The sequence below is a fragment of the Martes martes genome (assembly GCF_963455335.1).
Source record: "Martes martes genome assembly, chromosome: 16".
Lineage (NCBI taxonomy): Eukaryota > Metazoa > Chordata > Mammalia > Carnivora > Mustelidae > Martes > Martes martes.
Window position 1 is genome coordinate 11,313,033 of NC_137904.1, and position 16,028 is coordinate 11,329,060.

At 40.9% G+C, this 16,028-nt stretch overlaps 1 protein-coding gene across 3 annotated transcripts in view; it reads right to left on the bottom strand.

Moving 5' to 3' along the window:
• ULK2 (unc-51 like autophagy activating kinase 2) overlaps positions 1-16,028 on the bottom strand; it is an 82,988-nt gene that overhangs the window by 54,784 nt on the left and 12,176 nt on the right. For 2 of the 3 annotated variants that reach the window (XM_080826200.1, XM_080826199.1), the window contains exons 4-11: positions 14,329-14,361; positions 14,000-14,036; positions 9,346-9,519; positions 8,220-8,293; positions 6,436-6,537; positions 5,232-5,290; positions 3,836-3,918; positions 74-121 (exon numbers count right to left, since the gene is read on the bottom strand). In XM_080826200.1, the coding sequence (XP_080682326.1) occupies positions 74-121; positions 3,836-3,918; positions 5,232-5,290; positions 6,436-6,537; positions 8,220-8,293; positions 9,346-9,519; positions 14,000-14,036; positions 14,329-14,361 (610 nt within the window). The remainder of the gene's footprint in view (positions 1-73; positions 122-3,835; positions 3,919-5,231; positions 5,291-6,435; positions 6,538-8,219; positions 8,294-9,345; positions 9,520-13,999; positions 14,037-14,328; positions 14,362-16,028) is intronic. The other variant, XM_080826201.1, reaches the window with a different exon arrangement.

Sequence of the window (16,028 nt, forward strand, 5' to 3'; positions counted from 1 at the left end):
GACATAAAATACTAATTTTTCCTTAAGTCTGCCTTCACTCTTCAAGTAAAAATGCAAAAAAAAGGGTACTCACATTTTTTCACTGGAACTTGTTCAAGAAAAGGATGGCTAAAAAATGCTTCTGTAATGAAAAAAGGAGAATGCAATCCTTAAGCTCAGGTTGAGTAGCAGACAGGTTAATCTTGTTGATGTATTTAACAGTATCGAGATCATAAATAATTATCATCATCTTCTTTATGTAGCCTCTATCTCCTTCCACTGTAGAAGCCTATGATTTTTATAAATCTATAAAAATTATCACATTATAAATAAATCTTAATCCACGAACAATTTAAAATAATAATTGTGAGTTTTGCAAACACGCATTACCAAGGTGGCAGGCTCCATGAAAGCAGGCATGTTCAGGGACTTGCACTGCCCTCCTGCGGGGGGCGGGGTGCTGTGAGCAGGCCCCCCAAAGTGTATATGGAAACATGGCTGGGGTTAACTGTCCTAGGAGGCAATCCAGGCAGCTGATTTACATAATAAATCCCATCCTTCTATCCCAGAAGAGATATTCCTGCAGTTGGTTTCACTTTTTTTTAAAAATCTGCAAGTCTAATTTCTTTGGCTGTCTACCAAGGATAAAACCTACATAATAAGCCTGCTAATTAAAGGTAAATAAGGCAGTGAGGACATGGCCGTTCATTATTTTACTTTACCTTCCTGTGTGTTTAAAGTATTTCATTAACTCTTTAAAAACCCATAAAGCTCGGGGGCGCCTGGGTGGCTCAGTGGGTTAAAGCCTCTGCCTTCTGCTCAGGTCATGATCCCAGGGTCCTGGGATCGAGCCCCGCATCGGGCTCTCTGCTCAGCAGGGAGCCTGCTTCCTCCTCTCTCCCCCTGCCTGCCTCTCTGACTAGTTGCAATCTCTGTCTATCAAATAAATAAATAAAATCTTAAAAAAAACAACAACCCATAAAGCTAATCTCATGTGTCATGACTCTCATGGAGTCCCAGACCTGTATGCTAGTAAATCTCAGAAAGCAGGCAAGGAGGGTGGCGTGACACCAGCATGGGTTTAAATGAAGAGGTACAAGATCAGGAAAAGCTTAACTCAGGGTCAGTCTAGCATATCTTCCACTCCGAAGGGCCCTGGGGGTCTTACTGAAATAAATCACCAAAAGGCACTCAGTGTAAATATCAGTTACAAGACTTGCTAAGGAAAAGGAATGTGGAGGCTTTTGAAGAAAAATATGAGTTTTCTACCAGAGATCATTTTTAGAACAAAAATTACTATACATATACATAAATTCTAGTTTGACATATAAGATTTTTAATGCTAATTTTTACAATGGACATCATAGGGATGAAACAGAAAAGATATCAAAGAACTGAATGCAAATGCTCTGAAACCACATCCCAAATCCATTGCTACGGCAGGGAAAATATACAAATACTTAATATATAATCTAGTATTTTAAAACTATTATTGATGAGTATGTTGTTTCAGTATTGACCCCTATTTCTCATGGTTACAGAGCAACTCTCAATTTAATTCTTCCCCCTGAAAGATAAAAATATTTACCAAGTCCATGTGCTGAAATTTAGTTCCAACTTTACAAAACGTTAAGAAAATACATGTTCAGACTATTTCACCTTGTCCCCTACATGGAAACTTCCAGAGCTATTGTCTACTGAGAAGATTTGCTAGGACAACAAACTGAGTGCTTCACATACCAGTTTATTTAATCCTCACAAACTTAACACACAGCATTATCTTCCTTTTACGGACAAGGATAAAGCGCATAAAGGCCATGTATCTTCTCCAACGTCAAAGCTAGCAAGCTGAGGGACTAGAATTCAAACCCTGGTCTGTCTTATCCAGGAACCTATATGGACTTCCATAACACACATGAACAGACCAAAACTCTGGACTAAGGTTTTGCAAATCTCTATTAATATTACAACTAATTACTATAGGAAAAATCAAACACTTTTTTTTTTCTTTCTAAAAATGTCAAGATCAAGGTTAATTTAAAAAGCATTTTCCCTGGGACACCTGGGTGGCTCAGTTTAAGTGGCTGCCTTCGGCTCAGGTCATGATCCCAGTGTCCTGGGATCGAGTCCTGCATCGGGCTCCTTGCTCAGCAGGGAGCCTGCTTCTCCCTCTGCCTCTGCCTGCCACTCTGTCTGCCTGTGCTCACTCTCTCTCTGACAAATAAATAAATAAATAAAATCTTTAAAAAATAAAAAATAAAAAAAAATAAAAAGCATTTTCCCTGAACATGTCTTATGGCTTTTCTGGTCTGACATTTAAGTCGTGCTGTTTTTACATGTGACTGCTAAGAGTAAGATCGAAAAGAACAATCTTTTACATGAGATTGATAAAAACAAGTTAACAAACTGCCCCCAAAGAGGAGCTGAGATCCAGCCAATTTCAGGGGAAAATGTTCTTTCAAAGCCTTCCAGGACTGGACAACCCCTACAGTATTAAGCATTCCTAGACCGTGTAAAGATAAAATACTTAGAAATTTTTAGCTTTAAATGAATATATTATAAAAAGAAGAAAGGCTCAAGATCAGTAATACGGCTTTCGCCTTCAGAATGTAAAAATCTGAACTCACGGCCTTGCGGAGCACCCAGAGCCCGTTCTCCCACAGCCCTCACACCGCCGTGAAAACCAAACTGCCACGGAGCGGCCCCTGCCTGTCTCCTGAAACCCCATCTTCGAGGCCAGGGACTTTCCACCAGGATTCTGGAGTGTTTCTCCTCCATTGCCTCCTCCCAGATCTTCTCCGAAATACATCCCCAGCCCAGACCTCTCCTCTGGACTCCAAGTGCCCTTTGGGCATCTGCACCCCTCCGTTAAATGCGTGTCTTCAGTTTAACAGATCCAAGCTGAACCCCTGATTTGCCCCAGAGCCTGCTCTGGCCACAAAGCCTCAAGCATGTCTGTAACCAACAACTCGATTCCTTCACACACCCAGGCCAGACACCCTGGAGGCATCTTTGAGTTTTCTCTCTCTCACACCCCACATCCAATTCATCTGTAAATACTACCGTCTCTCCCTCCAAAAAGATGCAGAATTCAAGGGATTTTCCACCACTTCCATGGCCGTTATTCCAGCCTAAGTCCCTTCATCTCTCACTGGGGTAACTGCTGTAGTCCCCAGATTGGTCCCCTGGCCCCGGTCCTCACTGCCCTGCTCCACAGTCTCTTGGCAACAAGCAACCAGAATGATCCTTTCTAAAACATCAGTCAGATCTTATTACTCCTGAGCTCACACTCTCCCCATCACACTTTGAGCAAAAGCCCATGTCTTTAACTGGCCTTCTAATGGTTCCTCCAGCTGACACGGCACTCCTGGCTGTTCATTCCGCCTGGCAAGCTCTTCCCACAGACGTGCACACCTCCCACTGTCTCACTATCCCGCTGTCCATCAATCAAGTCTTTATTCAAAGGCCACTTCCTCAGAAGGGGCTTCATGGAATTTAAACTTTCAATCCCTCAGCCATGGGCATTTCCCTTCCCTCTTCTTTCCCAGAGCACTTATCCTTCTTTATGGTGCGTTGATTAAACTTTACCCTTTGTTTGCCTCTCCTGCACGAGAATATGTGCTATGTGATGACAGGGATTTTCTTTATTTATTTATTACTCTATCCCCTGTATCTAGAACATAGCAAGCACTCAATAAATATTTACAAAATAAGGGAAGAAAAAAGATGAAGAGAAAGAAAGAAACTGACTTGAATTTTCTCCTGAAAACTCTATAGTATCTTTTTAAAAACAATTTTTTGGGGGACACACAAAAGTCAAATTAGAAAGCACGCAGAATTTGAAAATGTAACTTACCAAAGTCCATTCTGTCTTTCTGGTTTCTCTGAAGCAAACCCAAGAGGAGATTAGCCAAGTAAGGTGATGTTTCTCTGGGAATACTGGGGAAAGGAAGAAAAAGACTCCAAGTGGTGAGTTTATACAGATTAACCACATGACTTTCGCTTTCACGATGGTAAGTGAAAATGTATATGCAGATTCACAAACACATCTTAAACCAAGAAGATCATGGTAAAGCCTCATTCCTTACAGAAGAAAAACAAAACAAAAAACAAAACACTAAGCAACTGCCTTTGAGAACGGGTATCCATTTGGGAGGTTCCTGCATTGTGCTTATTGATATTATCTGAGTATGTGCAGGCATAAAGCACTTCAGAAGCACAATCAGCCTGGCACTCATATTTGCTAGAACTCTCCATTAGAAGAAGAGCCACCTCTCGTTGTCTGGAAAAGGGCACAGCTCCAATTCGAGTGAGAAATAATACAGCTTCCTAAAATCCACTAAGAAAAAGACAAACCAATAGAAAAATGAATAATACGACTGCAATTCACAGAATGAAAACTACAAAAGGACATGAGACAAATGAAAGAGCGCCAACTTTATTAGTAAAGAGAATAATGCAAATTAAAGAGCCAATTGGTCCCCTTCTGTTTGTGAGGCACCTGCTGAGATAACATCCCGTGTTGGTGAAACGGTGGGGAAACAAGCACTCTGTCGTGGTGCTGCATTAGCTAATTGGGAGAGCATCCCTTGTGGTCTCCTAATTCCATGTCCAGGAGTCTATCCTAAAGAAATACACAGCAGTGTACACCAACACACACACACTTCACTAAACACTGTTTGGAGTAACCAAAAAATGAAAACAAGGATCTGATTAAACAAAATATGACACATTTAGCCATGGAACTCCGTGAACCGTTTAAAAGAATGAAGACATTCTCTATATCCTGACGCTAACTGGTGTCTATGATACACTGTACAGTAAAAAAAAAAGTTGCAGAACAATTTGCCAAGTATGATGTAATTTGTACGAAACATGTACGTGTACGTATCTACAGAAGGTACAGAGCCAGCTCATGTTATCCTGGAGAGCAGGGAAGACCGAGTGAAGGACTGACCGCCTAGTTCACACACATCTGTTCTGTTTGTGTCTCCCTTCTCCCCAAGAACATGTAAACCTTCTGGTTTTTTTTTTTTCCTTTTAAATACGCTTTACATTTTAAAAAAGAAAAAAAAATGGTACAGCACTATCCAGGCACCTATGATGCACCAGTAATTTTTGGATTTCTGGTTAAAATGAATGTTCTCCCATTACTGTCAACTGAAGAAAGATTCAAGACTGGAAACTGGTAACACGAGTTCAAATAATGCTGCATTCACAGACAGTAAAACCCAGCGTAACCAAACACGTACCTAGGCATTAAGCTCCTGTTTTTTTCATAAAACATCCTGAGGTCTTGAGGACTATTGGCCTGTTTAAAAAAAAAACAAAAACAACAAGGTTTTATTCCCTAGACAACGGGGGCAGAAAGTTCAAATCATGTGATCCATGCTCAAATGCTTGCTATAAAGCACACATTCTGAACCTGAAAGTCCTGGGTTGCAGAAGGGGGCCATAGATAGGCACCAGGAACTTAAAAACCTCTGGAACTTTGTGCGAATTCTGCCTATCTGGACTTAGGGTATCTCTGCCGAGGTCTGCCTCCCAGAGGAGCCCGAAACTTAGGAAAAGTTCAGAACCACTACTCTGGAGGTCACCCAGCTGGCCCAACACCTACATTTTTATTATGTAAAATCAGGGTATATTTTCCCTTAGGACTGCCAAGGGCACAAGGAAGGGAAAGAAGCAAACGGCTGCCTCTCAGTCCCTCCCCGACAGCAGATGCCGCCCTCCCACACAGTAAGAGCTGCAGGATTAGTGGAGCCCCCACCCCGCCCCTCCCACTGCCCCTCTGTACCCAAGGGGGCTGAGAGGGTAACTGTCTAAACCAGGCGGGGCACTGATTTTACATCCTTTTTTACTCTGCTTACTCTGTTCCAGTTTTCAGGTTCAGAAAAACCTCTCTGTAACTGGGCAGTATGAACTCATCACGATTAGTTCTAGAGGGCCTCTTTCTGACAGGATGTGAGGGGAGTGGAGAAGAGGGAAGAATAACCCCAAATAATGTCCACCAAAACTAAACCATCAGCTTTCTCTCACCCAGCAGTGCCAGGACCAGGAAGCCGGAGGCGGTTTCCGTTCACCTTCCTAGACCAGGCCTAGCCCTCACGTGGAGTGCAGGGCCTCCCACACCCAGCTAAGCAGGAAGTGCAGAACATCACTGTTCACACCACTTTCCACCAGGGTGTCAGTCCTGTCCCTGGCTAGTTGTCACCAGCCTGGGAAACATAAAGCGAGCTTTATGCCCAGGCCAACGACAAAGGGAAGGCAGATAAAAAAAGGAAAAGCAAAAGATGTTCTGGCTCACTATAGCAGTTTCTGCCTGTAACAAAATCAAAACAAGTCACAAGGGAACCAAAAACACCGTTTTCAAAGTATTCCCTATTTTCTAAGTCAAAGGCAACTGCGAAATGAGAAGATCCCAAAACTGAACACAGAAATAAAAAGTCCAGCTACCTGAAAAGGTGGTTTTCCAACTAGGCATTGATAAATCACCGTCCCTATGCTCCACAGGTCTGCCTTAGCATCATAATGTTGAGACATAATAACTTCAGGGGCCTGGGGATAAAAACATACCAGACACATGCATGATGTTATTTACCTAATATTGATAAATTAACTGGTAAAGTTCACGCTCCTAACAAATACTAAAATGAGATCACACTATGACACTTCCCTAATCAGGTGATCCTGCTGTGAGCTTAAACCACATTCGTACACTGGGATTTACTAGTAAATCTCAAAAACAACATTGCATGAAAAGAAGCAGTTTATAGAAATGAACATTTCTTTTTTTTTTTTTTTTAAGATTTTATTTATTTATTTGTCAGAGAGAGATAGAGAGAGTGAGCACTGGCAGACGGAGGCAGAGGGAGAAGCAGGCTCCCTGCCCAGCAAGGAGCCTGATGTGGGACTCGATCCCAGGACGCTGGGATCATGACCTGAGCCGAAGGCAGCTGCTTAACCAACTGAGCCACCCAGGCGTCCCAGAAATGAACATTTCTATGTATTACTATGGGACAGCAATGCAATAAGGATATTAAGGTTATAATAAAAATACATGCCAGCTACAACACAGAGGTGATTTCTGGGGTAGAAGAGTGGGAAATGGGAAGAGGGAAAGATTTAAAGGACTTGGGCTGTTGCTGAAATGTTTTACTTCTTTCTTGGGGAAAAAAAAAGATCAAGGCACACATGGCAAAATGTTACCTTTTTTAAAAATGGACAATAAGTACACTAGTGTTTGCTGTATTATTCCCTGTTTTTCTGCTCATTTGAAAGCTTTTAAAATAATACACAAACTATGATGAAAATACAATACAGACTGTCTTAAAAGCAAAGGCATTTGTCTTCTCTACTGCTTTGTTACAGCTCTCTTCCCACCTTTTACTGGATGCTGCTTCTTAAAAATGCCAGTAATCTGGACAAACATTAAACAGAAATGTCAAACACGCTCAAAGCCAGGGAAACTTTATTTTCCAGAAGTACCATTTTTAGCTGTCATCCCTGGTAAGCTTCTCACTGACTTAGATCAGAGGCAATCCTTACTGAACATAAGCCCATTTTACACTTAGAACTGAGACAGGTACATGCATTTATGTGGCAGAATTCTGAAGCTCCAGAATTAAGCTATTTCCAGGCCTGATGCTTCCCACTGGTCCAGAATTTTCATAGCCTTCCCGTTTCAGACATGACAACATCCGTACAGAGGGATGAAGACGGAACTACAATTTTTCAGCTTTAACTCTACTCTAACTGAAAAATCTTCTATGATCCAGGGTCTTGTCAAGAGAAATAACATGAAAAGATGAGCATTTTCACCCTAAAGATGAAGAAATGCCCAAGAGCAGTTTTTTGTTGTTGTTTTCCCTAATATCACACACCAAGTACAGCATGACAATGCTTCATTAATCTGTATTTTCAATTTACTCTAACAAGGAATTTTTACCACTAATAACTAATTTTTTTTAAAAAACTTAAGCTAAAAGAATTCCATGCTGGGTGTGGAGCCTACTTAAAAAAAAAATTTTAGCTAATGGGTAAAAATGATTTTTATAGTCCACTATTTTAAAGCAAAAGATGACTTAAAGCATTATCAGTAATACAATCATTGTTAGTGATAGAACAATATAGGCTACACATAAAATCACACCTGAACCGGAAACCAGCATCATACTTAAAATCCCAGTACTAATGGCACCATACTATATACACAGGCAAGGACAAAAAAACTCACTCACCATGTACATTGGGGACCCACACAGTGTTGCAGCCATCATGTTACTCTGCAGGTAACGGGCAAACCCAAAATCCGCTAGTCCACAAAATAAAAGGGAGAAAAACAAAAGATACCTTTACTCACACTTCACATAGATCACACCTTCAAGACACAAGAGGGCACAAAGGAACTGTGAGAAATTTGCAGCTTATTGGGTAAGCCTGCCTGCCAAGGAAGAAAATTTCTACCTCAGTTTCAACAAGCTAAGAACGGGTAGTGACCACCAACTGTACAAGTCCCTGCTCTGCCAGTTTCATACTCAGGGAGCGAGCACCAAGCTCTGTAAGAGAAAACACTAATTGCAATAAACGATTCATTAATACTGCTCTAAGTATCAGTGCCAGGTAGAGAATTAGAACTTCTTTTTTTTCCCTTCTCCAGATCCAGATGTAACATACATAAAATCAGAAACTTCCTTATTTTTCTTAAAGATTTTATTTATTTATTTGAGAGAGAGAACGAGCTGGGAGAGGGGCAGTGGGAGAGGGAGAAGCAGACTCCTGGCTGAGCAGGAAGCCCAGCACGGGGCTCCATCCTTGGACCCCAGGATCATGACCCGAGCCAAAGGCAGACGCCCAACCAACTGAGCCACCCAGGTACCTCCGGAAATTTCTTTCCATACTGGTTAAAAAAAAAAAATTCTAACCACACGAAGAAAAGGTTAAAAAAATACCTAGGATTACAAACTGCTTCAAATAATTGTTAAAAAAAAAAAAAAAAAAGAAAGGTTGATCTAAATGGTCTCTTAGATCCCTTGTGTTACAATTCCACGAGCTATGAAGAGCCCAAGTACTTCAACTGCATCTACAACGACCATACATCAGCTTCCCTCTAATGAGAAGCAGAACAGCATTTGGTGCTGGGAGCTGTGTTTGGAATTCCTAACATGGGCCCCTCGGTTCTGAGACTAAGGGTAGGCTGCCAGTAATGTACAGGGTTCCCACATCCAAATGTACCTTGCTGAACTCAACAAAAATTACAAAATTGCATCAACAAAACCCATCATTCCAACAAAGTTGAGCTAAAATTTTCTAAAACTACAGAGTCCCAAGGCTGTCCTTTGCATCAAACACTACATGGCCATTTACCTATTTTGATGCGAATACCACTGACGGTAGATTTTCTGCGATTCGCATATGACAGCAAGATGTTCTGGGGTTTGAGATCCCTGTGGATTATTCCTTTGCTGTGCAGAATCCGCATGGCAGCTGCGATCTGATGCAGAAACACTCTAATAGTATCTTCACTGAGAGTTCCTTTAGCTGGTAGAAAAGGAATCGCATAAATATTTAAGCACACAAAATCAAATACCATCTGCATCTCCCATCAACAGAATCAAGTTAAGAACAGAGAGGGAATGAGGAACCGGGAGTCACATTTTTTTTTCCGTTTTACTCTAATAATTTAAGTCTATGAAAAGAGAGCAGTCACCTCAAACATTTCACTCGATCTGTTGTAAAGAGAACTGACTTAATTTGCATCTCTTGTTTTCGCTGGTGTTTTTCTTTCCCCCGTTTTTACTGGTGAAGGTGCCCACGAGACTCTTAGCACAACAGGTACTCTGTAAACGGGAGGCCCCTCGGCAAACTAAAATAGAAGCGCCCCTTGTTATCAGCCAATGGTTTGGGATAAATGTCCAGATTTCATTCCGGGCATCATGTGAGCACAAATTAAAAGCAGGTGGGGTCAATGAATGGCGACTGGGACCTTTCCCCACCACTTGAGGGGTCTGCGCTCCCACAGGGCTCTCCCTCGTCTTCCCTGCTGCAACACTCCTGCCCCACCACAGTATCTCTCATCACTAGGCTCCTTTAAGAAGGAACACTTCTACTTGTTTTCAGTACTATAGAGAGACAGTATGGACGTTACTGGAGGGTAGTCATAAGACAGTGGCCACTCCAGTGTGTCTGTGTGTATGCTGGGGCATATGTAATGTTAACAGCTTGATCAGGAGTCAGGCTGCCTCTCTCCAAATCCCAGCTCCTCCGCCTCCTCACTGCGTGACCCCAGATGATGAACCCTCCAGGCCTACTTCCTCATCTAGAAAAGCTGGAAACAGACTAACCACATGGGGTTGTTGTGACAGTCAAACAAACTAAAGGTAGCACCTTTAGTAATGAAGATTTTAGAAAAAGCCTGGCACAGAGTAACTATTCAAATATAGTCAGTACATAAAGATAAACTTTTTATTACAATGGATCTAAAAGTCACAAGTGTGATTCCTTGAATCTACATTAGGGATTTAATATCCATGACCCTCCCTACTAAATCCTTTGTGAACACACTTCTGTATGTGAACATACAACTCTAGAATATGATCTACATAAACTTTCCATACGCAATTAAGAAGATAAAAATAATGTTATACTTGGAACAAATGAAATATTAGTTTTAAGATCATTTTAGACATATTATAATGACATTTTATGTGCTTAACATCTTCAAATAAGGTAAGTCCCCATGGTTTATAAACAGTTTTTTCTGTTTTACTTTTTTTTTGAATCCTTTGGGGCTCTTTTCTTGATGTTCACTGAAAACAAAAAGAAATATAAATACACTAAAACATATAAAAAGTGGTATCTTCCATATGCCATCCCTTGGAAATAAGCACTGCTAAAAATATGGAGCGTATTCTTCCAGATCTTAGTGGGTGGGTCAAACCAATGATTAGATCTTTATTTTTGTAATGTTTTACTTAAGTTACTTTGCAAAAATTAGAATGAACAGTTTTCCATTTCATTCATTTACATTTTCATTCTAGGGCTACTTTAAATGACTGCAGCTGCTCAGAACTTGAATTTTTGCCTCATTACATACAATTGAGTACACTTAAAATTTATTTGCTTCAGAGTCCAAATTCTAGCACTGTTCTTGGGGGGGTGATGAGTGATCTAGTTAAAGCTGTTTTTAAACACAAACTATAGTAAACATTCACATGAATGAACATGGAATGCATACTTCTCAACATAACCCCATAAACTGAATTTCCCATGTTAAAAACTTAGTATTTCAAAGGCACGGCCAACATCAAAACTGTTCCAAATAAATAAATTCTTGAGCAAGTTAGTCCAGAGGGAGGAGACTCAGCACAGCTGCCACACTCAATGAATCCTGCCAGAATGCATGTTAAAGTATGACTTGCTAATTAATTTAAAATGTTTTTAACTTACAATCCATAGAATCTGCTTTCTGTCTTTTGAAAATGTGAATGGCATTTTACTTATCAAAGCAAATAAAAGGACTAAATGATCACGCTGTGTTAGAACAGCATTAGATCGTCCAGACCAGTGCTCTCCAACAGAAATACATGACCCACATATGTAACTTCAAATTTTCTAGTAGCCACATTTTAAAAACTAAAAAGAAACAGGTTTAACTAACATGTATTTAATCTAATACATCCAAAACAATTTCACTTGTAATCAACATAAAATCCTTAGCGAATTATCATTGTTTTCTTCCTTTAAGTGTTCAAAATCAAATACATTCACATTTGCACATTGTCTTCAGACTAGCCCACACTTTAAGAGCTCCGTAACCCCATGAGGTTGGTGGCTATCTTACTGGGTGGTTTAACTCTGGAAAATTCCTTGAGGTCTGGATTTCTTTTCTATGTCTTTACAAGTGTTTTCAAACAACAAGGGATTCCTTTTAAGGACTGTGGCAGAGAGGGACCAGGGAGCAGTTCAAGGACTTGAGTAACCACAGCAGTCAAGTGCTGTGAAGGGGGCCCTGCTGTAAACCAGCTCGTCTGACTCCAACACTCAAGCCCGTGAAGGCCTCACTCACGGGTCTCCTGTTCTAACACTCCTGCTTTGTAATATCAAATAGGAGCTCGACCTAACGCAGGAAACTGCTGCGGAAGCTAACTTAAGTCCGAGACACCAGCAGCACCGCCTGCATCAGCAAGGAGGACTTCTGTTACTGAGGGAAACTGATACTCTAATGAGGGCACCGAACTGATAGGGAGCCACTCAATCTGACCCCAGAGGAAGGTGCTTTTACCCGGATCACTGAGACCGGCAAGGAACTCGAGATTCTCTGACTGGGCAGGCAGAAGCAGAGTGTTTTCTAGCTTGAACTTCTTTCCGCCAGTGTCAATGAAGGTGCCTGTCTCACCACATTCTATCTACTAGCAACTGACATTTTGGGGGGGATATATATATATATGAATCTTGGTTGGAAAAAACACAAAACTACACATGCAATAAACTCCCAAATTCAAGGTAAGGGGGTAAGGACGGGAGTGGGACTAGGGAAGGACTCAGGCAGAGCTTCCACTATTTGTAAGTTTTTTTTTTAAATGGGGGGAGGGATACCAATTTCCTTCCTTCATTCCCTTCCTTCTTCTCCTTCCTTTCCTTCCTTCCTTCAGTCACTCACTCCCTCCTCTCCTTCCGCAACAATCAGTCAAAAACCAAGCTTCCAAACACTGTCTCTGTCCCCAGTGCCTCCCGAAGGCGTGCTGGCTCTGGAGGGGTCCTGCCGCTCTCACCTGACTACTGTGGAAGGCCCACAGCGGGCAGGGCAGGCAGGACTGGCCCGGGGAAGCAGGAGCCGAGGAGCATCGGTCCCCTCGGGGCAGGAGCGTGCGGGACCAGGTGGGGTCTCGGCTCCCCTCGGGCCTGCCTCTTGCCCATCAGGACAAACAGGACGCCCGCTCTGCTCCTTCTCTGAGGTGGCAGTTGCGGTGCCCAGCCGGCCAGCTGATGTACACGGACCGCGGGAGCTCTGCCGGCGGCGGACCGTGTGGCGTCTGTGGTCGTTGGCGTCCTAGGGTCGCTGTTGTCCCCTGTGCACCCAGGACCACTGCCGCCATGGGCAGCAAGAAGCTTAGTGCCCAGGGGCCACCTCACCCACCACCGCACCAAGCAGGTGTGGGGGAAACACTCCCAGGGCTCTTCCTATTAATCTCTATGCAGCTTTTGAAAGTCAGCAGTGTTTCATATTTCAAAGATTTTTCAAAGCTCACTTTCAGTTGTACTCCCTAATTACTAGGTGAAATTGAACATTTTAATTATGTTCTTGTAAACTGTCCACACCCTTTGTAAGTCTTAGGGTCACCACCAACCGCCATGACCGGTTTAGAGGTTGAGATTTTTTTGCATATTTCCCTTGCATTTTAAGGGATCAACAGCTGGCCTCACATAACACAATTTTAAAACATACTTGTGGGAGACAGACACATTTTGATCTGAATGCCTTACATCCATCCTGCCTATACACATTCTGGATACAGAATTTCAAGCACCATCTAGTACTAAAATCTTACCTCTGCCACGAAAAATTTCAATGTTACTTTTAATTAATCTTTTGTAACTTTTTAATTTATGAGAAAGATTCACATTGATAGACACATTCTTAGATATATTTTTTTTGCATTATGATTTTTTTTTTTTTTTTTAATTTTGAAAGAAATGAAAGGGACTAAGGGTTCACTGCTGGCAACCCAGGAGAGTCTTTTGAAGATGAGAACCATCTGGTCTTTTTCTCTCTTGGGGAGAGGACCCATCTCTCTAACAGTACCAGAGAGAAGGAAGCACTTATCCACAAGTTTAGGAATAAAACCACAATAAACAACAGTTGGTCAGCAAAGCAATCACACTTAAACAGATACACAAATATTTATTGAACATTTCTGTACAAGTGCAGAAAACAGGGTCAGCATTATTTTGGAAGTAATTCTGAGGATTCAACAGACCACAGCACTATCTTTATTGAACACTGACAGACAAAAATTACCTTGCAAATAATCTGCCAGGTCTCCACCATTGCAGTACTGATACATAAAAGAAAAGATAATTACAATAAGGAAACCGATTCAAGATTAATTCAAATCATGATCAGCTAATTTTAATTAAAAATAGTTTCTATATAATGTAAATCTAGCCTGAAAAATCAAGAATTATGGTATAAAGATTTTAAATTATATATTCCTTATAAAGTAGAATCTAAGTCACTAAATGGACTTTATTAATTCAAAATTTCAAGTAACAATCTACTGTCCACTTTAAAGTACATATTAACCAGTAGGAATTTGAAGTAAATTAGATAGCACATATACTACCTACCTCCATCACCAGAAAGACAGAGTTGGGTAATTCCTGAAAAGTAAACATTAAATAGAATTTAGAGAAAGAATGAAGCACAAATTAAAAAAAATAATGGCAGTTAATAAAAATACTATATTCATTATTTAACAAGTAAAATAAAATCACAAAATCTATTAATAAGTGAAATTTAAAATCCCAACACAATAATTTAAGCATCCCAACTTCAAAGCCAAGCCAAGTTTTGATGACACTAATATAGTCATTTTGTTCAATTCTGTTTATGGAAAGAACTAAAGAAAGATTCATTGTTCAGTCATAGCTATGGTAAATTTGTTGGGGGCAGGAAGGAATCTCTGCTCCTCAGAAAAGCACTTCCACTTTGGAAAGTTCACGATTTGAGCAATGATTTGATAATCCTATCTAGCAGCACTAAATGCACAATTTGATTTCTGGAATACATGACCCAGGATGATCAGTTTTTTGTTTTTCTGATTCTTATGTTTATTTGGAAGCAATCACATTATCTGGGAATTGTTGGCAAAGGAAAGACATTTATTTCCTCACATGTCTTGGTAACAGACTGATTTTTAAGGAACTGATTTCAGAAATTTTACTACATCTCTCAAAGTCATACACTATATGATATCCAGATCCACTGCTTGGGTAATTCAAAGACTGGCTTCTTGATTGTTCAATAATAATTTTTACAATGTTAATTAAATTTTAAATTGTGCTTCCTATAGCCTAACTGGAGACAGTGTTCAAATGTGATTCAAGATATAGCCCTTCCCAAAAACACTTGGCTTCACTTATATCCTAAATTTAAGAATGAGGAGTTCTGGCAGAGGATGATAAGAGGAGAGGTAAGGCAGTATCCCTCAGAGTGTAGTTCAAGAACCAGCGCCAATCAGGGAATTATCTGGTACTAGCCCACATGAGATAATTATAGAAACTAAACATAAGAAATTTTAAAAGGCTTAAAGCAATTTAACAAAATAATTTTATGTCTGCTAAACCTAATAATAAAAACTTTGGACTTCTGTAGGTCTTTCTTAACTTCATTTTTATTTGTTTTTATTGGATTTTATCAATACAGTTATCAGGTCACACTACTGGAAATAAAAACTGGCATCTCAGTGCTTCTAGTCTAGAGCTCTTTTGTGCAACAAGAAGCCACAGAGAGACTGCCACAAAGTGGTTTTGCGGAGTTCACCAAGGGTTTGGATGCCACAAGCCAAGAGCTAAATTACGTTCTGCAAGAAACTCTGTGACCTGGGATGATTTACTTCACTTAATTCTCCAGAGGACTAGACAAAAAATTCAAACACACTGTGCCCAATTCTTTGAGCCCCAGCCCTCACACGGAGGCATTTGGAAGTTCAGAAGAATGGCAGCGCCTCCTGCTCTGTGCTGGGGAACCAGGAACCACAGTCCTGCCCAAGCGGGATCACACCCAGCATGGAGAGCCAAGCCGAAAGCCTAAAACAGACAGCTGGTTTCCCTAAACAGCAGCACTCCCATGAGCAGGAAGGAAGTGGAGAGCCGTCAGCTCCCAGCAGGCCAGAAAAGCAAGTCTGCAAGAAATACTTAATTCCTTTTATCATAAACAAAAACAAAAATACATTTCTAATTTAGCTAAATCACGTCTATGGTGAATCGGTCTATGTTTAGCCATCTAACCTGATCAAATCCAGACCAAAATGCCTTATCATCCCTAA